Source organism: Neopelma chrysocephalum, unplaced genomic scaffold (assembly GCF_003984885.1).
Source record: "Neopelma chrysocephalum unplaced genomic scaffold, ASM398488v2 Primary Assembly neopelma1_24, whole genome shotgun sequence".
NCBI classification, from domain to species: Eukaryota; Metazoa; Chordata; class Aves; order Passeriformes; family Pipridae; genus Neopelma; species Neopelma chrysocephalum.
Genome location: NW_020897693.1, coordinates 34,103,729 through 34,129,286, shown reverse-complemented (window position 1 = coordinate 34,129,286; position 25,558 = coordinate 34,103,729). Strand labels below are relative to the sequence as shown.

Sequence of the window (25,558 nt, the reverse complement as noted above, 5' to 3'; positions counted from 1 at the left end):
ATAGAATCCAAACATGGCCTCCAGAAGGCTCGAGTAACATTTGCTAAGAGGTTAACCTTCATGTTGTGTACTGTATTTAAGGCTCTGGAGACTAGCTGGAGCAGTAAACAAGCTCTCACATAAAAGTAATAGTGTTAGAAAAAACCTGAAACTAAATGACAAGAGTAGTTGTTACCTAGTTTTGCTATCTGACAATACACACCATAAACACCAGAGTGAGATTTTGACAAACAATACCCAGACAACTATGCATTTTGTAGCAACAATCAGGACAATTCACAATTGAAGTTACATGATATCAAGAGTTTAGATAATTTCAGAGGGAGACACGAAAACAGCACATTTCTTTTCCCTTTCACAGAAGTGCTTCTCAGCAACACAATGTTTGCACTTATATTCAGGTTCCGCAATGCTTTAGAAATCCTAATATGTTAACCTTTTTTTCCTATTTAGAAAATATCAATAAAGAAAACCAACGCACTACATGAATCACATTCTGTCTCTTGCACCTCAAAACCTAGAAATTGGTGCATAAATTTTGTTCTTTTTACACAGATAGTAGAGAACTTTCATATTTAAATTATTTGGGTTACTATCAGCAGCAGGAAAGTGGAATTTCAGAAAAAAATGAAGACATGACTCTGACCTTTGAAAAAAACAAAATCAGTTATGCAAACAATGTCCCGAACAGAAAAACAAAGTATTTAAATGGCTAAAAATGTATTGGATCCAAGTTTCTTGAAATATACCAGAATAATGCAATTATTAAAACTGGGTTTTCAAAATTATTTTAGTAGTACCTATTATTTTATTTAATACTTTAAAATGTATTATATGTGTATATTTATATAAATAAAAGTTAAAAAATAAAATATTTGTGAACTTGGATAACAGATAAAGTTATTATTTCTGTGGATTTTTAATGAAACTAATTCTACATTAAAACACAGCTCCTTCTTGAGGCTTTTCAACTTTGAAGAAAGATAAGCAACTTGTCAATATTCAAAACCAAACTCTATGAAAGGTAGCTTTTCCAAAAAATCTTAATAGACAGCCTTTTTCGGAACTGTTCATAGGGGATAACTCTAAGCTTCCTTGATTCTTTAGTAAGGAATTTTGAAAACAGAAGGCTAGTGGGATCATTGTCAGTAGAAACCAAAATCTCATTCTCTTGGAAAATATTCTGGATATATCATATAAAGTTCTTTATTGGAAAGAGATGTGTTTATCAAGGCACCACATTTTAAGAGCAGCAGAGTCTATGAAGAATCACTTCTGGGGCTGAGAGTTTCAAGAGCCTGTGTTTAGATGTTCCACAAACACTGTTTTCTTTGTTGATTTCTTCACAAAAGATGATGTGTTCTCTTTGCCATGTTGACTGCCTGAATTGGAAAGCCTTTCATTGTTGTTCAAATTATCATCCATCAGGAAATATTTACAGAGAAGTCAAAATCTTTAGCATCATGAGACTGTCAAAGAATCTTACACCCAAGAGTCTAGTGGAGCCAAAATGAGAAATTTATTGAACAGAACACTTTCTAACAAGTTATTTCAAGTTTTTTCAAACACCACAGTTTGGGATCTTTTAGGAAACATTCATGGGAGGTAGAAGTCACTACACTAAGCAGTATGTTGTCTTTGATGAGTAACGAAAAATTCTCATTTCAAATTCAGAATATGACTGTGAAAAGTTTTTCTGATCTAAGTACCAGTACCAAGAAACAAAATTCCTAAACTTACTCATTTTCAAGTCTCAGCATCTCCAACTTTTCAAAATGCTAAGAGGTGTCAGCTTATCTTCATTTTACTCATCAGCATCTTTATTCCGATATCAAAAAAGAAATAGATGGTCCAAGACTTGAGGTTTCCTCCTCCTTTTCACATGGTCTACCAAACATGAAAGTTTTCTGAGCTGAATTTTGAAGAAATCTCATATTTTCAACACTAAAGACATTAATGGCCCAGCTTGGCTACATTCTTCACAGAGAAGATTCTAATTTTTTTTTCCAACAACAAGTAAATAAAGAATTCTTTATGCATACAAAAGGTTTGGACCACATAAGTCACAGCCCTTTTGCTCCGAAGGATGACTCTTGCCCAGGCTAACCACCCCTGACAGACAGCTGCCAACAGCATGTGCAGCACTGCCAGATCTTCTTTGACTAACTTTTCAGTTAAATCCCACAAGCCAGATTGCAGAAAGATAGAAAGGGTAGTGAAAGACACTTACTGAACCAGATGCAGTCCGGAAATCAAGCAAAGAAGTCAAGCAACATAGAATCATATAATGTCCTGAGTTGGAAGGGACCCAGAAGGATCATCGAGACCAACTCCTGGCCCTGCACAGGACGGCCCCAAGAGTCACACCATGTGCCTGAGAGTGTTGTCCAAACGCTTCTTGAACTCTGTCAGGCTTGGTGCTGTGACCACTTCCCTGGGGAGCCTGTTCCTGTGCCCAACCACCCAGCAGCTGGAACACAAAAAATGTCTTTGATAACGTTCTCTTACTTTGAAACTCCTTCTGCTAAAGGTTGTTGTCTCAGTGCCAGTTTTAAGTAGATTTGGATTAGCCAGGCTGGCTTGGTGTCCCCCCACCTGGTTTGCTGTGAACAGTACTTGGATAAGAAATGTTAATAAAAATGCAATGTTTGCAATAGGAGCATATCTGGAAACTGGCATCATGAAGCACTGTCTATTTTTTTTGCTCCTTCTCCCCTCCCTTTTTTTTTTAAAGAAGGTATCTTTCATCTATTGTTACAGAATGAAATCCTAGAAATAACTTTCCTGCTTTTGATAAAGGATTCTTGGTATTCCATCCTGACATTGCATAGCCTAGCTTTAACAGTGCGCTTAAAAATCTTTGTAATTGGCACTGGTTCTGGACAATCCAATAACAAGCTTTTCTAAGTGACCAAAATGCTTTCTTGCTCATTACCAACCAAAGTTCTCTTATTCAGAGCATTTTGGTCAAACTACTCAATGGTTGATAGTATCCAGTGTTGGGTAAAGACTCAGAAAGTACTACTAACCACAAACAATACTCATTATTATAAGTCATGCTATTCCCTAAACAAAAAGTTGGTGTTCCACAGTGGAGTTCTGGTTGACCCATCTTCAGATTACACAATACACATACACCTATGAGACAGTAAAAAGGATCACCAAGCACAGCTGTCACCAAATACATAGGGAAACTGAAATAATCCTGACTTTTTTACATTTTCCCCTCCCCTTTTTTCAAAAGAGGTTTTTGTTAAACAGGGGATCCCTGCACGGTTCACAAACAGCTGCTGCTTGATACCTGCAGCCCAGAGAAGCCCTGGAGAATAACAGACTGACATGGAGCCAACAGAATGCAATTCAGAAACTCTGGTGTCAGCTACAAAACTTCACCAGAATGAAAGCTAGGGAAAATTAGGTAAAAGCAGGATCTTTGCAGGAAAGGCTCACTAATACTTTCAGGGATAGGAAAGGGGTTTCTTTGTGCTTTTGCAGGGAATTCCCATTTATATCACAGTATAAAACACCAGAAAGAATGCCATGCTCATCCTGAGCAAGCCAAGCTAAAGCATGACCTCGGCCTGGATGGAAAACATGAATGTGCGTTGGTGGTGGAAACTCCATTGTACAATGGAAGGTAGCTCCAAAACAAATCCTAGCAGGAAGGAAACCCCTTTGGCCCTTTTTGCTACCTCCTGCTGTGGCATTTGTACTTGGTTACTGAAACCTTAACTCAGCTGAGCTTGATTCCAGGCCCTTTGGCTGCTGATTTCAGAGGGTTGTCCAGGAACTGCCCCACATGAGGGCTGCCTTCTGGACAGGCTTTCTACATGGATCTCAGATCACACCCTACTTACAGCATCTGACAGGCTTACTGAGATAGCAACATAATCCTGATCCAATATCTCTTTCTTGGCTGCACAACACCAAGGTCTTCAACACAGCTGTTCAAGACCTTTGCTCTCACCAGTAATCAAACCTCCCTTTAACACTACCCTATAGACACCTCCATTTTCTTGAGGTGAAAAGGTACAGGGCAGACCTGCAAACCTTCAAAATATTCACAATAAATTCAACTTCAGTACAGTGCTGGAGAGCATGAGGCAAATGAAGGAAGAGTTGCTAATCCCATCTTGCCTTTCATAAGCCTGGCTTACAAAGGGAACTTCCATTTTTACAAAGCAGCATTCTGTATGTCTGGTATGGAGGATACGGAACATGCAGCTCTGAGATTTCAAAGTGTGACCCACAGGAATAGCACAGTTCAAAGATGGGCCCATTCAATCCCTCTGTTCTTAGGCCAGATGGACCTGCCCTAAGATCAATGCCAGAAAGGACACTCTTCTGGGAACCTTCCCAATGCCCTTCTCAGCTGTACAATGTGAACTAATTCCAACAGCTATGGCATGATAGCACAGCTTTCATTTACACCTCACTACCTGTAAGGCCAATCAATGGATAAAACTTGAGATCCTTGTGTGGGGAAGAGTCACAGATGGATAAAAATATTCTTAGAAAAAGATTTTAAAAAGGGGAAAAACCAGACATTCGTGGGATTCCCTGACAGCTCTGTGCAGAAGGAAGGGCTGGGCTGGAAAAAACAGGGCCCCAGGTTCCTGCCAAGCTGTCTGAGGCCCGTCCTTTCCAAATAGCTCAAAGAAACAGCCAAGGCTCCCTTGTAACCCTTTCAGAACTCCTCTAGAGAGGGAGGCTGCTGAAGCCAGAGCCAGTCCCACAGAGCACCAGACTACAGGGTCCCTTCATTCCTAGAAGGCCATAAGCAGCAGAGTAGATCTCCCCCATGATAGCTACGGGCACATTAACCCTCTGAATACCACTGGAAAACAACTATTTTAATGGTGAATTGGAGGTTTAAATAAATGCAGAGGAAAAGCAGATCTGCTGGTCACTTTGCAACATGAAATACCTAGAACCTACACAGCATATTTCAGAGACATTTGAAATCAGGGATAAGAGGAGGAGATTATGAGTCAAGTAGTGCAAGACACTAAAAGATTTCAACTTGTTCTATATTGAATTAGATATTTAATAGAACAGCAAACTGCAAGTAACTCATCACAGCCAACAAAATCCACCCGTGGCAGCTGGAAGCAGGAAGAGGAGAGTTCACTACTGAAGAAATGGAAAAGAAGAAAAAGAAAAAAACAACTGCAAAAGTGAACTGCCTATACCTGTTGCTCAGTTTGACATTTACTGCAATAATCAAAGAGAAACAAGTGCATATTAATAAAAATTTCAGTGTTTAGCATGGGCAGAAGCCAACAAGATATTGGTATATGTAAGTTGAGTTAGAAAATAAAAGATACACTACTGTTACTTACATGAGATTAATGTTTTACTCCTACTTGATGTACTATTTTCATTTCTTGTCATCTCTATAAAGATAGCCAGACAATTATTAGAGAGCTGGGAAGATTTCCATTTAAAATTTGAAAAGAATGGGACTGTTTAGTTTAGGAGAGACAAACAAGAAGGGAGATGATAGAAAGATAGAGGATAAATAGTGCAGAAAATAAATCCAGCATTTCTGTTTGCCTTCATGTAATCTTATTATAGGTACAGAGACTTTCAGCAAACTTTGGAAAAAAATTTAAAATTTAAACTTTTGCATAATATGAAATTCACCTGTGGAACTTACTGCTACAGCTTAACAGGACTATATTTTTTGCAGAAAGTAAAAATATATGATTAACAACAATATCCACACTAGACTACATAGAACAAAGTATTGTGAGAAGTACAAGCCAGCTGCTAGCTGTTGGAGGGCAAAATCAAGTTTTCCTCCAGACAGGGAATTTCCCTGCTGCCCATCAGAACGTTCTCTGTACTTCTACTGAAGATGCTGGTGATAGTTGCTCTGAAGCACAGGATATGAGAACCAGAGAGTCTAGTAGCCTAGTCCAGGATGGTAAATCCTATGTTTACATTAGAATAAGGTCAATTTGTGGAGGCAGCTGTAATGAGAAAACCCAAAACCATTACGCAGTATTGGCTTGGGGGAAGGTGTAAGACCCCCATCACTCCCATCCACCTGTCAATATGGGCTGTTTGCTTGGAACAGTAGGAAAGATCCTCATCTCTTCTCTGAAAGGAAGTCATGTAGTCAAAAAGAAACCTGCCCCCCCTCAAATTTTTATTTGCAAAAATCATAATTGTCCAAGGCCAGCAGATACAGGTAATGCAGACACTGTGGCCTCTGTGCTCAGCCACAGCCCATCCAAGGGAGGCACCAGGCTACAGCTCCAGCAAAGCCTCCCAGAAGCAGCTGAGCAGAGTCTACACTCACACAACTCCACTGGTGTCCTGTTCTGCCCTGCTGCGAGGCCCCAGTTCTCGCCTCCGGCTCACAGCACCAGCACTGGCTCCTATAGTCTCCCTCCAGGAAGCACAAACCCCCTTTGCCTCTGGAAAGGGTCCTGTGATTAATCTCACTTATTACCTCGGAAAAGTAACAGTGCAGCGGCTGCCAGCCAAGTCCGACTCAACAGTGTCTGGGGAGCTGAGGCTGCAGGGCCAGGCCTCAGACTGTCTGGGCAAGTCACGAGCTTTCTGCCTTTCCTCTCCTGGAGGCTCCAGACAGTCAGAGCCAAGGCCTAGCTGTGGGAAGCAGGGATCCTGCAGGACTGTGCCAATCCATGGTGCTGAGGCTCAGGGCGATTTCCAAGCAGGATGGAGAGCAATTGGCCCTGACATCACAAGTTTCCTTAGTGTGACCAAAATATATATAGAAAAAAAAATACAAGGCAAGTCATGTATTTCTTAAGTTTAAGTCAGCCAATTCACTTCCACAGTTAACAAGTTGTCATTAGTGACCCTGGATACGTGTGTGGAAATAAAATAAAAAAAAAAAGATAAGAGGTTGTTGCAGAAGGAGAAGGCTGTTACAGGCACAAATATTCGTGGTTGCATGAGTAGAGGAAGAACATGCACAAACTAGAAACAGGATGAGTTGCAAGAACATCCAGCTACCCAGGCAGTAGTTCTATTTTTTTGCCTGCCCTCTTCAAACCTCCTCTGAGCAGAAGGTAATAACAGAAAACTCCAAATTCAGAGCTCTCAGAAGTGCTGCTTCTCAAGGACCACAGGCAGAATCACCATGACAGAGCTGTGGAGGTGATGCAGACAGAGGTCACAGAAAAATCACTGTACCCACCCTCAATTACTCCTCTGCCGCAAATAAAGAAATTTAATTACTTTAGGTATTAAGGTAAGCGAAAAGGGAAGAGAACAAGCACTATGGGGAGACAGGAACAGACATGTGGCTATGCTAGCAGAGGGTTGGACTCACTGCTGTTGGGCTGCTGCTGCTCTGGCACTTCTGTACTGCTTAGCCAGGGAGGTGTTACAGTCAACGCAGTTTGCTCAAACTGAACTGAGGGCTTACCGTGTATCCCTCAGTGCTTGCTGCTTTCCCCCTTCATTTCCTCCAGAGGCATCACTGCAGCACAGCCTCCAAGTTACCTTACACCTAGATGCTGTGCAAACAAATAGGCTCCGAACACTTGGCAAACACAGCACAGGACAGCAGTCAGGCAGCCTCGACTTTGCAAGAAATTGCAGGGAGCTCAAAACAAATGATTTGGAAGAGAATAAAAGTCACTATCAACCCAGAACTACAAGGCAACACATGTAACACAATTAGCCTGTGATTGCTGCCTGGGGTCTTTCTGGCAAAACTCAAAGATTCAATGAAACTAGAGAAGCCAAATACACCGTTGCAGAAAAAACTCTCAAAAGACATCTGGGATTCTTCCTCACAAGTCCAAAGGATATATACTTAGTATGATCAGAACAGAACATCTGAAACCTAGGATGTGTAGTACATGTATCCATAGCACTAAATTAAGTAATTCTTGGAGGAGAAATCCACTGTCTTTTTCAAAAAACAAGTGGCATAGCAGCTGCAAGTTCCAGTGCCAGAAGTTTCAAGTAACCTCTGACCGCTGTCCCCACTACTAGAGGTTATGCAGCACTTTGTCAACAGGTACTTGAAAGTTAGTTTATGCTCTGAATCAACAAGCTTCACTCTGTTAAACAGCTGATTTTTTACCTTTATTATGCATTCAAGATAATGCTTTGTCAAGAGCAGTTCTAGTATGGTCTTGGCTTCAGTGACTGGTAGTTTCACTGGATAATGAAGAATTACTTTCTTATTTGTGGTCCTTAGATTACATTATTAAAATTGTGATTAAAATAATATATGGCAACCTTAAATAATTCTACTACAAAACATGTAATCATGTTTAGTGCCTTTACAGCACAATGTGAGGGGGTGACAACCCTATCCAAATAATTGAGTGATAACTCAGTCGAGACAGAACTGAAATAGGGCACTGAGACAAGACTAGGATTAGAGAGGGAGAAAACAGATTTGACATAAATTCAATGATGTACAGAAGGCAACAAAGGCAGGTCTGCAGTAAATGTGGCAGGGGCTGACAGTCATGTTACAGTAGTCAAAAGTAAGCCCACATACAACTTGTAACATCTCACCTCTTGTGGAGCTCTGCAGGTTTCTTTGTTTGAGGTGCAGCAAAAGGCTAAGCCATCATTTGAGTGGAAATAGCACCAATGCTTATAGAAAGTGACAAAAAAAATCTCAAAATGCACAGCAGTGTAGATTTATAAAATAACATTTTAACATATTCAGAACTGTCCTCTGTCTCCATATTACAAACCCAAGATTTCCTTTGCCTTTTGGCAAGCAGACTACCAATTTGGCACCTCACCTCATACAGCCAAAAGAATTCAACAAAAGAAGGAGTCCTGCAAAACATTTAGATAACTCAGTACTCGGAGAGTGGGTATTAAAGGGGAGAAAGATTTGTCAACAAGAATAGTCCAAATTCTATAATTGCAAACATCAAACCAAAATTTTCAAACTAACCTCAGCAGCACTAAAATGGCTTAGATTTACCACAGAGCCATACAAAAACTGTAAGGACTGCATTTCAGAGGCAGATATTTGAACTGGAGCCAAGTGCGAGCCAGATAAGAGACTCATTTACAAAACATTTTCATCCTTGCTGAATTCTGCAAGTGATAGACCAGAACCTCAATGGAACAAAACAGAAAGCTTTTCTTCAGTTATCCAGCACTGAGCACAGGTTGACACCCATCAGATGACCCTCTGTGAACTGCTTGCTCCAATGTAACTAATCAAGTAGCAAAAAAGGCATTTACAATACAAGATAGCAATCTCCATATATCATGACCTTGATATTCCTTTTGGAATTCTCTCATAAAATAAAAGTTCACAGATCAAGTAATTCAGCACTGCTTCAAGAATCCCTTTTTTTTCATTTCCAGATTTACAAAAAACTTTTAACTCCCAGTATTCTGGCCATTCAATAAAAGCATCCATAAAGATAAAATAATTCAATAAAGAGTCTTAAGACATCTTTCTGTCACTTTCTCTGAAGACAAAAAACAGAGCAACTGAAGTACTGAAAGACTAAATGATTCATAAAAGGTTTGAAGATGGAATCTTTTATCTGTTGTGATTGGAAAATTCTGAAGCATTTTCAGATTGCTGTAGAAAATAAAACAGAAATTTTAACTACAGGCATTAAACTATGCACACAATGCTAGATGAGGCACAGCCCTGAAAGTCATTCAGAGCAGAGTTCTGGGCATTAAATGGTGGGGTTTGCAGCTGTATCTGTGAGCCCATGAAAAGGTGCAAGCAGAGTCAAAAAAAAAGAACAGAAGCTCTAGGACAGCCTGCATGCTGCTGCTCTCCCAAGCTGTGTAAGAAGAAAACGCAGTTTACACCTATTGGATAAGTTCTTTATTTGGATTAGGTAATAGCTTGCCTGGCTGGGCTCCAAGAGCAGAATCACTACCACCTCTCTCAATAACTTTAAATCCCAGAGGCAAACATTGTCCTGGAACAGAAACAGGCCAGGAATTCATTTCTCACATTCTTCTTCTTTAGGCAGGGTGAAAAGCAGTGACTGATGAAATAAGAACAATTTTACTTGAGCTTTCCAAATCCCATTACAATTCTCCTACTGAAGGACCCATGTGGGAAAGGATGACCACTCAGGTCACATGCCTTCTGCACTGTGTGTCTCCCTCTCTCACCTCCCTCCATTTTCCAGCAGCATTCAGATGCCAATGACAAGAACCAGTGTTTTCATGTGTACGATGCTTTCCAGTCCTAAACTCATGTGCTGGAGAAGCTCTGCTTCATTATTCTGTTTTAAAAGACAAAAATGAAAGCTTAGGCAAAGGAATAAATAATATTTACTGGAGTGGCAAAGGAAGAACTCAAATCTCCAGCAGTTCTGGGCTTGTATTCAGCCTAGTTACCACAGCAAGCTTGACTTGCTCCTAGTCTACAAGATCTAGACTCCTGCGAGTCAATCTTGCTACTCTTTCAATCCCAGGAAGAATGGTTTTACTGCAGAATCACAGTCCTCTGCTCTGATTCCCATGAGCATATCAGCTATAAATATAAATTCCAACATCCAAAATTAATATGGAGCATAAAGAAGCCATCTGGAAAAGAAAATCTAATAAACACTGCTCTATCTATTCTACCTTTGAACAATCTAAACTTGATATTCACAGAAAAAGCATGAAGATGAGGACATAGTGGAGTTTTTTGCAGCATTCTGCATATATGTCTCAACACCAGCAAACTTGAACTTACAGATGCAGAGAAATCAAAGATAGACATTTCCCCTCTCATCCTACATGTTCATCCAGGCCCTTATTTCACCATGAACCTGACAGCTCCGGGAACACAACTATTATCATAGGCCTAGTTTCCAGATCTGAGAAGAACTATTACTAAGCTCTTCAATAGAATCATGGAACTGTTTATGCTGAAAAATACCTTTAAGATCCTCAAATCCAACTGTTAACACTACCAAGTCCACCACTAAACCATGTCCCTAGGTGCCACATCTACACATTTTTTAAACACTTCCAAGTGGCTCCACCATCTCCTGGGCAGCCCGTTCCAATGCTTGACAACCTTATCAGTGAAGAAATTTTTTCTAATATCTAATCCAAACTTCTCCTGGTGGAACTTGAAGCCATTCCTCTTGTCCTATTGCTTGTTATTTGGGAGAAGAGACCAACATACACCTTGCTACAACCTCCTTACAGGCAGTTGAACAGAGCAATATTGTGTTGCCCCCAAGACTCCTTTTCTCCAGGCTAAACAACTCCATCTCCCTCAGCCACTCCTCAGACTTGTGCTCTAGACCCTTCACCAGCTCCACTGCTCTTCTCTGGACACACTCCAGCATCTAAGCAAGAAGCCAAACACAAATTACAAATGAGCACCTGAGTGCATTGCATTCTTCTTCCAAAAGCTAGACCAGCAATTTTAACTTACCTGACTGCTGAAGAGACAGATCTTTTGTCAGCTCTATGAGTGTCTGACTGAGCAGCCCACAGTGACCCTCTTTTGTTGAGTGGTGACCGGTAGCTCCGTGGGGCAGCCGCATTCCCCTTGCTTATAGCTCCACTTGCCAAGTTCAGGTTTGTTAACTAAAGAGGCAAAAAAACCAAAACAAAAACAAACCCAAACAAACTATCAGAAACAATTAAAAGCCAAGAAAAGAGCAAAAGGTATCACTATGTAAATGGGATAGAGCATTTACTAAGAAAAGTGAAACTGCTAGAAAAGGGAAATCTTCAGATGCAAAAAACCTGTGCTAGTTGCATAAAGCAGTGGGAGAGATGATACCAACACTGTGCTTGAAATGAATTCAAATGCTAGCATGAAAATTCAACCCTTCCATTCATCGAAGAACAAAGAGGGGAGAAAAATCCCAAAGTAAGAAAGCAACATCATGTTCCTGCCATGTGCAAAAATTAAATCCACGTGCACTAATCAAAAGCTAGAAGCTCATATTGCATTGAGCAGAGACCAGAGTATCTCTCCAGTCATCATGAGCTGTGTAACTAAGCCAACAACATGCACCTGTCCTCTCCCTACCCCTCTCTATACATACATACATACATACATACAGGCACAACACAAAAGCATATGTACCTTGGATATAAAATTCAAAACCAAACTCGACCACACACAAAAGAAGCTTCCCACACAACCACCTGCAAACTGTTCACACAAGTAAACATACTAAAATCCTGTTAGGTGTATGTTTGCTAGATCAAGCTCTAAAGAAGTTATCTGTGAGTTTTTAAGCATATAATATGTATCTGTTTCTTTCTCTGAGCATTCTTCTTGAGTTACTTATCTTCTTGAAAGACCAAACTGCAGGCAGATGCTATCTGTTAATGTATTGAAGAAAGCTTAAATACACAACACAATGGATCTACTACAGCAGTGTAATGGTTTACACTTGGGGAAAAAAAATGGTCACAAAACACTACAAACATTGAAAAGGTAACTTTGCAAAGGCCTCCCAGTCAAGCCCTGCCAGAATTAAGTTTATGATTCTCTTTAATTACATGATCATGTGTTACTTTTTAGCAGTGAAAACACTCAGTTCTGCACCAAGACTAGGGTCAAACAGCAAACAAAACTTACCTATGTTGGCCCTCCTCACTTTGGTGGCAACTGAAAGGCATATAAGCCAATGAAACATCGGACACAGACAGAAGAGTCTAACAACTAGCCCTGCACCTGCTCCAGATCTCAAAGGTGATTGTTATTAGGTCACTTAAAGGTGTAACTTAAGCATAGCTTAACAATGCTCTTTTACCAGAATTTGTGCACAATTACTTGAACGAGTACAAACCAGCTTCATTAAATAACTACACTCATACTTAAAACGGGCTTGTTCAGGATTACAGACCTCATATCCTCTCACTGAACTCCAGAACGTGAACTAACATTGCAACTGAAGTAGGTTGTCACTCCTTTTGTGGTTTAGTAGTACAAGGCACCTAAGCATTTTGTAAGTTCAGAAATCTTTAATTCCTGCGTCAAGTTCTGGACAGAATTAAATTCTAGTGGTTAAAACACTTGGCTTTTGCCCACTTCTCCAAAAGCAGCCATCCACTTTCATCTCATCCCTTCTCAGCTCTATCCTTTTCCCATTCTTGCTTCTCATCTGTGTGTCATTATTGTCACCTAGTCAGTTCCAGCTTCTGCACATCAGGTGTCATTCTCCTTGTTTTTCTCAGTACAGTTTCATTCTAACAGATTTGCAGCATTGGCCTCCCTACTAGTTCTGGCCTATGAGACACACTATTTCAGGCTTGAAACTTTCCACAGGAGTAGTTACTTGATCTGTTTTTCCACACTTCCATTCTTAATTCCTCACATATCCTATTGTCCAAGTGGTTCTAGTTCTATTCCCCTCCCTAGTCCACTCCTTTTGCCAACTGTTCTTTCATCTGAATGGTTCTGTGCCTTTTCCCAAATTATGTCCAGGCACAAATTTCACAGCCTCCTTGTCCTAGCTGTTCTCCACACCTTGGCAGAATTCCCACTCCTTCTGTACTGAAGTCAGACAAGTCCCCAAACCATCAAGGACCAGGTCACTGAGAACACAGGAGAAAAGGAGTACACTGGGGATACAAATACAGAGAAATTCAGTTTAGCATGCTCCGTGGGGAGGGAACCTTCAGGAAGTTGAGAAGGTCTAGCAGGTATTGCTGAGTATATTTCACTTGAAGCTTTTCAAACAATTACTGTGCAGTCAAGCTTGGACAAAATTTTAAATTCCAAATTGCTATTTCAAAGCATGGGAGATCCAGAGATTTAAACTAAAAGTTCTGCAGATATTAAAATGCACAAAACATTTTTTTTTAATCCAGCCTTGGTTTTGTCTGGAATACTTTGCCTTGCCTGAAGTGTTCTGAACACTGAACAATAAACACAGAAAATATGAATCCAAATAGATGAAGTTTCAGAGCACTACAATTAATTTAAGAAAAGATCTTACAGTGGGACATATCAGGCAAGCTTAGTAATGGGCAGTGCTATCCACCTTATATGGAAAACAGCATTAGGTGTCATTTTGGTGCCCCTACCTCACCCTTAAATGTTGTTGTGCTCTGTAGAATTTAATTAAAATTTTAAGTTTCTTCATTGCAATAACAGAAAGCTTCAATTTAGGTTTAGTTCTGATTGTGCCAGGCACTATACAAATACCTAACAATGACAGTTGCTGGCTACAAAGAGTTTATTGTCTGAAAAGAAGCAAGAATGGTAATGATGCAAACACAGAGGGCAACGTGGTAAATTGAATAGGTTATATACAATTCTTAGCTTGTCAGCAACAATGATCACAACTTTGCTAATACATTTTCTCTTCTCATCATCTTCATACTAAGATGCATTTAGTCTGATGAATTACGGCCTCAATCCTGCTCTATTATTGTGACATGCTTACATGCTTTCCTCTCTAATACTGTTTATTTGAAAGTTGTCTCTCTAAGCACAGCAGGTGAGCAAATAGCTTTGCATGGGTAGTAGGGCCATTTCACACATTCCAGATAGACAGGTGTTTAAAGTACAGCAGATTAAACACAGGCAAGGGATTCAGAATGAGAGAGAGAATACCAGCAAGGTTTAGCTGCAGTCAGTCCAGCCAGACGGGTGTTACTGCTCGTTACTGTGCCATGCACTGAAACATTTCAGCTGCTATAATTAGCTTGCCAGGATGTTGCATTGAAGTATTGCTGAGACACCCCCAACACATCTGTGCTCAGCAGGGGCTTCATTTTCTAGTCTTCCTGTGCACCTGATGGAACTGCATTCTTCCCTTCACAGAGGCAAATACTCAGCAACAAATCAGTTGGTATTTTGGTGTAAAAGAAGGTAACATATAGCACCTGGACCAAAAGAGCCATAAAGAAGAGCTTGTAGCTTCAGAAATTGTAACAATGGAGCAAAAAACAAACGAATTTAAAAAATACCCCCAAACCCTAGAAAGTCAGGCTAGCGGGCTCAACAGAGAAGGTGGTTATTAGTGTGGATCTACAAGAATAAAGTTATTTTTCACACTGAGTTGCAACAAGATGGGTTCAAACTCTCCTGCTTGCTAAAACTCCTGTTCCTCATTAGCAGCAATGGACTTCAGAGTATTTTTCCTGACACTGACAGTATGACAGAAGACCTGTGCATGCTGCAATGCACACTTCAAGCATCCCGATTTTCAAACATCTCTCCTCAAATGCATTCTTCATGGAGTCTATAAAAGGCAAGACAATACACAGCTAACACTTCTCAAGACAGAAAGATTCATAAAGTTTTGCCACAATTTTTAAACTGTCTGGGACAGCAAAAACATCAGAAGCTGAAAGGAACATGCTGACAAAAGAACATCATCGGATAGTAAATACCAAAGAGCTCTCACGGAAGGAGAAAAGCCCACTTGTTGTACTTCTATTTAACATATAACACAAAGAAACGGGAGGGAAGAACATGTGGGTTGTCACAGCCATATCGATAAATAGAGCCCTGTGTTAGAAACAGCACATATATGCACTGTTATACTTAGTTCAGTAGAATGCTAATAAGCCAAAAGACAAATTATTGCATAATGCTAAAATACTTTTTGTCCTGGATTACACAAAAATTCTGGTATCCACCTTTTCTTTTTCCTCCTAAAATGTCTTTTTGGTGTTTTGCCTTCTCTAAAGAGACTGAACTTCTAGTGATTCACTCACTCACTCAAGCATTCGACCACCTGCAGTGACCGCCTAGGTGCTGTAAGAGGCTGGACTATTGGTGCTCATGGCTCAATCAGCAGTGTGCTTTGCTAAAAATGTCCAGAGTGGCCACCCAGGCCAGGGGCTGAAGACGTGCACATCCAACACCTCAGCCTACAAGCTGGGTGTTAAATAAGATAAGGAAAGAAGCAAACCCTAAGAGGTGGGGTAGTGCTTCTTTTTCCTTACATAGATTACTCAGCTGTGATAACTCCCCCAAACATTCACACTGAGCCTGAAGGTATTCATCTCTTGTTGACAAGCCATAATGGACTCAGCTGTAAAATCTTAGAAAGTGTCAAAGACTCCCTAGTATCCCACGACTCACAGTATTACATCATCCAGTGCAAAACTCCCTGCTCCAGGGGAGGTATTGGAGGCATTCCCACCTGAACCTGAGCGTATATAACTGAGTTTTGAGGCTTCTACCATCACCTTGACGGATCCAGACTGCAACCACCACTTCGACCAACGAACATCGAAATTGCAACAAACAAGTCTTGTCGTGGATCCAACAGGTGTCTTGCAGGTCCTTCCAGTCACCTGAGGGGTCCGCAGTCCTGCCCCAACCACCTGTACTGGCACTGCAGCCTCATTACAGTGCCACACAAGCGTCTGCCAGTATCAAATGCCACTATCTCCCATTTCCTGCCAGCGCTGACTCTCCAACTTTCCTGACAGGATTCCCAGGCATGGGGGAGGCAAACCACACAGAAGGGCAGCCATCTTGTCTCTGTCCTGTGGCCGTGTTTTTTTTCCAGGTGGAGGAGACCAGCCGCCATCTTGATTTGGTCTGGTGGGTGGGGCTCAGGAAGTTCCTCCTCTTCAGTCGGTTTAACCCAGTTTTATCAGTATCGTTATTAGCATTCATCTTGGTACAGAGTTATTTTTTCACTTACACCCGGGCATATTCAGTATCTCTCTCTCTGTATTGGAGAAACCAGAGGTATTGAATCTGAGGGAGGAGACTTCTGTTCGAGGTCTCTGCCCCTCCAAACTGTCTCAAACCAAGACACCTTTTTACATTTATTTTTAAGTGTTACAAGGTAAGTTAATGACTGCAATCACAAGGAAGAGTCAGAAGAAGAGCTTAATATCTTTAACTTTTCTGATCTACATTATACTAGTCCTTCCAGAGTTTCCATGATCATATTCAATAATCTTGTTTCTATAATAAAGTTAGCATTTTCTTTTTGATCTTCTCTAATGGTTCAAAGAAGCAAAATCAGTGAATTATAGCAATGACCAAAAAAACCCCACAACCAATAACCAGTGTTACAGATCAGCCTGCACAGATGCAGGATAAGCCTCCTGAAAGCCTGAGTGTTTCTCTTGCTAGTTTACAGGAGTCACCAGGATGAACAGGTTGACACATCATCACCAGAAGTTGTTACTCTGCTCCTATTGGCAGGCAGTGAAAAAGTGACTTAAATTTTCATTACCAACATCCTGAACAGCAGATCCTGAGTTTCACTGGACTATGTATCACAACACTGAGCAAGCGGTACACTACAAAAATTGCCTACTTGACCCTCCCCAGTTGGCAGTTTTAGCATTTTTCTGGCAGAAGCCAGTCACATGCCTGTGAAGTGCTGAGGATTGGAGATTACAAAAATCTACAAAGTCTAAGATCATTTCTCTTACTTGGAGACACACTTGCATCCCCTCCAGTTCACGCATCTCACATTTCCATTTGGATCTTTCTGACTGGTGAGGAGGAAAAGATTTCCAGAGTTCAAGCCATATCTCAAAAATCAAGGCTAAGAGGTATGCCAAAAGAATGCAGTAATCATAGGCCTACTTTGTTTCTTCCAAAAAAACCTTCAAAATGATAAAAAGTTCATAGTCAGAAACAGGAGAAGACAAAGTTTTCAGCATAATGTAACCTATCAACAGGTTTCAAAGGTATATATAAATGAACAGTTTATTAAGAAAGTTTTTTGTTTAAAGAAAGATTGGACAAGGATCATGGTAAGATGCACATAAGATCACTGCTACTCTACCTTATGACCAGACCAGAATCTTTAAGTTTTGATGTGTCAGACAGGACAAGATGACACTGCATCATAAGCTCAAAGAGGGAACCATTCCACCTGAAAACTGAAAATGTCCAAAAATATCTCAACATTTGTAATGTGTTCTCCTTAGCCCTTTGATCTATTTCTACCCATGTGCTCTCTCTGCACATGTATCCATATGTTTACCCAGTCTGACTCCCTCAAGAACCCTTCAGTCAATCCCTAATTCTCCATTTTATTACTTATTGTTCATACACCAATGCCATCTTTATCCAATAGCTTGTAAATGAAATGTGTTTTTTCTTTCATTACCTGGCTTCTTTATCACTGTAGTTGATAGTCACTTCCTTATCACTATAGTCAAGCCTTCCTCAGACAGATACATCTAAGGCTTTCAAGATCAGTAAAATTTTGAACAAAGGGGAAGAGCTAAGAACTTGCCATTTGTAAAAAAGAAAAAAAAAAGGAAAGAAAGAGAATTTTGCTTTATTCTTTCAGTTATATTTTTCTTCCTTCAGCCTTCAGAGATGACTATGACTAGATGCTATAACAGTATAAATACTCATTGTTAATCTCTTCTCTCCCCACTGTATGTTGTATTTTCTTGGCTTTACCACAGAGCTCCTATGTACATCTGTGATCTAGCACAGGCTAGCATGACTTGGTCTAACACAGCACACAGGTCTGCCAGTACTACTGGAAACAGTCCAGCTGCCTTGCCTTCCTTAATGCAACAAGATACTGAAGGCTATCCCAGTATGGGAAAAAAACACCACTCTCTCTTAAGAGGCAAAGGAAACCCCAAACCATAAATAAAACACACACACAATCACTGTCTGAATAGTGGCACAAAATATCCCACTACAAATTCTGTGAAGAAACCATGCAATACAGATCTTTCTAGAACCACCTTTTTGTTACCCAGGCCATCTTGCTGACCGTACCCCTTACTAAAGCACACTCATTTTATGCACAGACTTAAATTTGCAGGAGGAACCAGCCAGAAGAGAAGAACTGGGGCTAGCAGGCTAGGAAGTGTGAAATCTGTGTGTTTACCAAGGCTGATCTGGCCAAAGGCCTGTGACATTCCTTCTCTGCTCTCTGAGCCTACCAGCTTACAGGATATACATATGCATACAGAGCACAAGTGTTCCAGTCTCCAGAAAATGTTCCAGACAAAGACCTGCCAGAGACATTCCTGGGAAACCTGACAAACTTGCAAATTCCTTTGTAGTGTCTCCAGCATATGCATCCATTTAACAATGAAAAAAGAAAACCCAAGTTAGTGCTGCTCCTGTGGATGGCTGAACTCCCCTCTTCCTTCTCCTGAAAAAGTCAGGCTTTCATTTAGACACTCTCTGCCTCAGAACTTCCCAGTGGGAGTGATTTTTATAAGGCACAATCCTGCCAGAAGTTTGATGATCAGGGTGTAATCTTTCCCAACATGAGTTCTAGCTGCTCAGCCTGGCCTGTGACTATCTACAGATGTTGCTGCATAATAACAAACCCCTCTCCTCCTATTCCCTTTGGAGCCTCAGAGCAAAAGGGGTTCAATTTGAGCACTGCAGAAACTACATTGATATTTTCACTTCCTACAGCCTCTGCTGAGATGGCTACATTACTGCTGATGCTACAAATTAGTAGTACTAAAAGTAATTCCAGCTTCTGTGTGAATAGCCGGGGTGAGAAGGGGATGAGGCCCTACACCAGTACAGAGGTGTGTGAACAAGAAGAGAAGAATGCCCCTCAGACTTGATCTCCTGCCTCTTACTCCTCTTCCTACAGTAAGATGCCTTTTTTCTTTACATTTCCCTTCCTCTCCATCAGTGGAAGGGTAAAAACCAATGAAATGGTTATATAAGGAAAATAATCTGATTAAGATTCAAATAAAGTGAGTTGAGTCAAAGCAAGGGCTTATCACTGAAAAAAAACCAAAACACACCACCTCAGTGGGAAAGCATCCCCACCAAATTTCTGTAAGTATTTGCTGCACCCTGAGTTTATTGGTCTTGTAGCAGTCACCATGTTGTGCTGTTCAGCTCCAGACATGAAAAAGCGGATGCCCACTGGGTCCTGTACAGTGTGTTTTGGCAGACTGGCAGTTTGCTTTGTGGCACTTTTCTTCTGTTGAGGATAAGGCAGGCCAGGGTATCACACTGTGCAAAGACAGGTAAATGAGGAGTGGTGGGGCTTCCAATATTGTTGTAGCTGATGTTAAGATGAAGCTCAATATTTTGGGATTCCTGTGGCACATTTCCACAGGACACCATAAAGTGTTCCTTTTAATTCTTCCTCACTCCCTCTCCCTGGTCCTAAGGTTTAGTAAACTCATCCGCTTCTTGCTAATTTCCACCTTCTGTCCAAATAAAAACCGCACAATAAGAAAAGCGCCCCATCCTCTTATGGATCTGTCAGTATGTTTGCAGGAATTCTGGCTGCTGGATCTTGGGTACTGACTGTTTGCATAGCAGAGATGGAGGCAGCTCTGTACAGCCCTTGCCTGGGTGGTCTGATGTTATCCCTGTGATTAAACTCCTCAACTGCAAGAATTGGAGCTATTCCTGATGATAGCTGGGACCTGAAATCTCATACTCTCCCTCACAGAGAGGGTCAGAGCTCCTACCACGTTTCCCCTCCTTCTCTTCCTCCTCCTCCTGGTGAAGCTGGCCAATTCAACACATTCTTCAGTTCACTAGCATTAGTAACTACAAAGTACTATAGCCTGGTAGATATCAACTGTAGCCCTCCCCACCAGGAAGTGATAGGGACCTCACACAGATACAGCATTGCAGAAGAAAATCTTCTTTTTACCTTACAGCATACTTCAGAGAGAAGTAACATGCTATTCACAAAGAAAAAACCCATATGTATCCAGGATCCAGCCACTTGGCTCTAGATCTACACACATGCTGTGCATTTTAATGTCCTCTCTGTAGAAAGTCCTGCAGTGCAAGCACATGGAAATATTTTATGCTAAACACACATGAAATTTAAAATTTAGACTTTAGAATTAAGGCTTGGTAAGAAACACAGCAGAGAGAAAAGTAGTCTGGATTATTTTGGTCACAGTCTTCATCCATCTATCCATCATGAAAGGCCAGCAGCTAACAGTAAGTACAAGCAAAAAAAATCCTCGTAGTTCAGCTGTCCAGAAGTCACAAAGTAGCCAGTAAGATCCCTAGATCACAAATCAAGGCAAGACAGGCAATTAAGTCCCTTTCCAATGAAAGGGGCTTACGAAACTGTATCTTCAGGTCTCATTCCCCAGCTCAACACCAATGTACCTGCCTTGATTCTCCAACCGTACTGTTGCCATCTTAGGCTCATGCAGGGCAACAGGCAAACTGAGCAACAAAATTTCAGGACAATTGAAAAATTGTATTCTTAACATGCTGACAACACTGTGGGTGAACCACTGCACTACACATACTGACAAACACATCAGCACTCTGCAAAAATAATTAGCAATCATTTCATTGACGTAACTAGGGAAATCACTGATTTCAGATACTGATTTAGTCACAAGTGTCTCAGTAACCCACTTGCCATAAAGAAAATATTTAGCTTGACTACACTAAAGCAATGTAGCAAAAAAAATCTCAAATATGGAAGCAGCAGCATAGCCCACGTTCTTCAGTATAAAAGATAAAAGGTCAGTTCAGAGCAATAGCCCAGCAAACTCGCTATCCCATCTGACATATCTCAGAAGATGGAAGAAATTTAAGCTTCCATGCATCTAACCGAAACATCTTATTGATAAGGAAAATGAATTTGTTATTTCTGTATGTTAAAACCTAGGGATCTGTCATTTGCAAAATGCTCATTATTCTGTCTGAGGCAACTACAGCCTGTTAAGTTTTCAGTCTTAATGGTATCCTGCTGCAGGGAGTTTCAGAAGGTAAGTATATTCTATGACAATAACTATTCACTTTTATTATCATTTTTTATTCCAGTATCTTCCTACTAAACTGAATATCCCCTTCTTATTATAAGAAATATGAATAAAATCAACTTTATTTACCTTGTCTTCCACTGCTCTGTATAAGTCCTTCATGCCCATCTCCTCCCTAAACAAACTTAATATTTTCACTTCCTCATTAAAATTTCATTTTGCAGTTGATTGTTGCAGTCATTCATCTGTGAATCCCAGTTATTTTTCCCCGAATTCACTTAAGGAACGGCAACCAGAATTGAAAACAGTTTTTAAAGGGAGGTTACATAATTCATGCTTACATAATTACATACTATTTCTTATCCTGTTCCTTAAAAAATTAAAAACTTTTGTTTGCTGCCTTTACTGCTTGACTTAGAACAGGTATCTCCACTGAGCTTTCCAAAATAAAATTCATTTTTTCTTTCCTAAAGAAATAAGCTTTAGATTAGTCATTTAAGTGGTTAAAATTATTGATTGTCATACTATTTGTAAACATTGAACTTCATCTGCCAGTGTCTTGTCCAATTAATGAAGCTATTAAATTTCTCTTAGTTTTACTAATAATAATCAACAAAAGAACACAGATGTACTGACAAATTACCAGGAGGTAAGCTCAGGTTTGATTTTACAGCACACCCCTAACTTCACAGTCATTGAACACGGGACTCTTGCAGCCCACATTATAATGAAGGACAAGAAGTTATCTCGTGTAGCAAACATGAGCTGCACAAGCATGTGTTCACATGGATGAACACTATAGAGTAGCTAATCTACTGTAAATTCACACTCCATATCACCTTGCAATAACTTGTTTTTATTTTCATTCTTTAGGTAATAAAATGCCAGTCCTTGTGAACCTCCTCCTTTCAAACATTTAATTTTACACTCCATGTACGTTCTGTATTCTGTATCTTCAGGTAGCCACTTGCAGTGTAGCAAACTGACTAGTTACTCTTTTGTTTGTTTTCTGGGTTTTTTTTTGATCTGTAATAAAACTTTCTGGACACCTTGCTGGCTTAACAGTCCTTGCTAAAACTTGTAAAAAACGTTTTAAAAAGTTTCAATAGTTCCACTGGATGTTATTTTTCTAAGTTCAAAGAATTCTAATAGATAGGACATGGTTTGGATGTTTTGGGTTAGGGTTTTTTTGTTTGTTTTGTTTGGGTTTTTTCTCCTGACTTACGTTTATCTCTGTGAATTAAAACTCTATTTCTATTTAATATATATCTCCTCGTGGAGCAAGACTCATTAATTTATAGGAAACTTTAGGATCCTTATTACAGAAAGGCACATATGTGGCCTTTCTGTCCTATATACAACTTTACAACTGATTGCACCTTTCAGTAGAAACTGTGCCACTTCACTGTTGTGTTTCTGAACTCCTGAATGTATACCATCCAGCCATAGAAGTCTCACAAAGCATTTTTTCTTTTTTGTTTTTTTACTAGGAGCTTAATTTCATTACCTGGCAAGAAAATGTATCTCCTCTTCACCTACTATAGTGAAAAATAATGCAAAGGAAATTATTTAGTACCTCTAATGCCCTCATCCTCCAAATTTATTTTTCTATAGACCTAGACTGTATTCTCACTGCATTAATAAATTAATCTATCAATGGCATATTTAAAGAAATCTGACTTCCTGTGGCACTACCACATGTCTCCCTGGCAAATAACCACATCATTCACAAATCTGTTGCCTATGATATCTTCAAGATCTTTCCTTCCCACATCCTCCTAACTTACAAGCAAGAAGCAGTACACATTGCAACTAGTTCCAAATTAGACTCTTGTTCACTGCTAATTAATATACGCATTCTGACTGGCTAAGCAGCAGGCCAGAGCAGATATGTTGAACTCCACTTGATTTTAGCCCTCAACTGAAAGACTCTTATGGATCTTGCACTTCTATGCACTTAACATCTTTCACAAAACAGCCAAGAACATACTATATTTAAGATTAATGTAGTCGAAACAAGGAATTTCAACAGGGGCTTTCTCTTTCTTACTCATTTTCTTATGACCTTTTGAGATCAGATACCTCCTTATTATCCTACTCAGCCACAGACTTACCAGCTTAATGCTGGATCCTCAAAGGCACATTTTCCATAGAGATCTCTGTGTTGCTTGCTCCCAGACATACTGGGCAGTTAACTAGAGGCACACCTTTCTATTTCTGGATGCTGTGGAGTACTATAGTTAGCTGGTGCATAATTTAGGCAAAAATTAGGCAGTGTTTGAAAGATATGTTATGGATAGAGGTACATAACTCCCACTGTTGTCATAATCTCAAAATTAGCTTTACTATAGATTTTATGTAATCACAAAAACATCATAAACCTGTGGTTTTAAATAAATGTAATTGAATAAAATTCCTCAGAAGTAAAAGCTAACATTCATTGTTAACAGCTATATTTAACAATAAATACTCTCCCTAGAAACTACAGTGTACGCATTAGTTTTTAATGCTGAATATTTATCATAAAATCATAGTATCATTTGGGTTGGAAGGGACCATAAAGATCATTTAGTTCCAGCCTCTACCAGCATGGGCAAGGATACCTTCCACTAGAGCAGATTGCTCAGAGGGCCCTATCCAACCTGTCCTCGAACTCTTACAGGGATGGGGAATCCACAATTTCTCTGGGCAACCTCTCCCAGTGTCTCAACACCCTTACAGTAAAGAATTTCTTTCTAATATCAAGTGTCAAGTTCAAAACCATTCCCCTTTGTCCTATCACTATGTGCCCTTGTAAAAAGTCTCTCTCCAGCTGTCCTGTAGACACCTTTTAGGTACTGAAGGCCACAATAAAGTCACTTCAGAGCCTTCTCTTCTCCAAGTTGAACAATCCCAACTCTCTCAGCCTGTCTTCACAGGAGAGGTGCTTCAGCCCTCTGACCATCTTGGTGGCCTTCCTCTGGACTCATTCCAACAGATCGATGTCCTTCCTGTGCTGGGGACCCCAGAGCTGGACACACTACTCCAGGTGGGGTTTCACAGAGCAGAGTAGAGGGGCAGAATGACCTCCCTGAACCTGCTGTCCACACTTTTTTTGATGCAGCCCAGGACACAATCAGCTTTCTGGGCTGCAAGTGCACATTGCCAGGTCATGTCCAGCCTCTCACCCCACCAGCACTCCCAAATCCTTCTCAGCAGGGCCACTCTCTATCTGTTCGTTCTCCAGCCTGTATTGATACCAGGGGTTGCCCTGATCCAGGTGCAGCACTTTGTACTTAGTCTTGTTAAGTCTCACGAGATTGCCATAGGCCCACTCCTCAAGCTTGTCCAGGTCCCTCTGGATGGCCATCCTGCTGAGGGTGCACCTGATGCCACTATGTCACCAATGAAGACACTGAATAGCACTGGTCCTGATACAAACCATATCCTTCATAACATAACTGAAGATTGTCATACTCAAATGCGTCCTTAAGGCAACATCTTTTCTGCTCTTACCATTAAAGACAGCTACAGAAGTTACCCAAACAACTTCTCCTTTTCTAGTCTAAGACAGAATAATACTGTTCCACTTTTCTCTCTCTTCATCTCTCATTCATTCCTGCAACTGGGCAGTAAGGCATTGTACAGTGATGCAAAGGAATTAAGTAATGATTCTTAAGGATTCTAGATCAATTTTTCTATTGTATATGACTGTGAAGGCATTCTTTTCTCCAGGTTGCAAGAATGAGGATGCACTAATGACATTTTATACAATATAATGAAAAATATTTTTTAAAAACACAAATTAAAGGCAAAATGTTCTCATGCTTTGTGAGGACTGAAAACTGAGTACAATGGAACAAAACCACACATCAGGAAAGTTTTAGCTTCCTTCCATCTCCCATATACTAAGAATTGCACATTCTGAGTATCAGTGTGAAGTTCCCACCTGGTGTTTCAGAAGTGAATGGAGAAGGTTGCCAAGACAGAAAGCTGATGT

General features: G+C 40.3%; 1 protein-coding gene across 11 annotated transcripts in view; it reads right to left on the bottom strand.

Moving 5' to 3' along the window:
• The window catches only part of TTLL5 (tubulin tyrosine ligase like 5), a 135,582-nt gene that overhangs the window by 41,634 nt on the left and 68,390 nt on the right, over window positions 1-25,558 (bottom strand). For 9 of the 11 annotated variants that reach the window (XR_003532346.1, XR_003532347.1, XM_027671953.1 and 6 more), the window contains one exon: window positions 11,372-11,526. The exons of 1 other annotated variant lie outside the window; for it this stretch is intronic. Coding sequence is in view for 8 of the 10 variants with exons in the window: in XM_027671953.1 (XP_027527754.1) it covers window positions 11,372-11,526 (155 nt within the window). In the remaining 2 variants the exon portion in view is untranslated. Of the gene's footprint in view, window positions 1-9,787; window positions 10,221-11,371; window positions 11,527-25,558 lie in introns of those variants that run through there. One more of the 11 variants, XM_027672010.1, reaches the window with a different exon arrangement.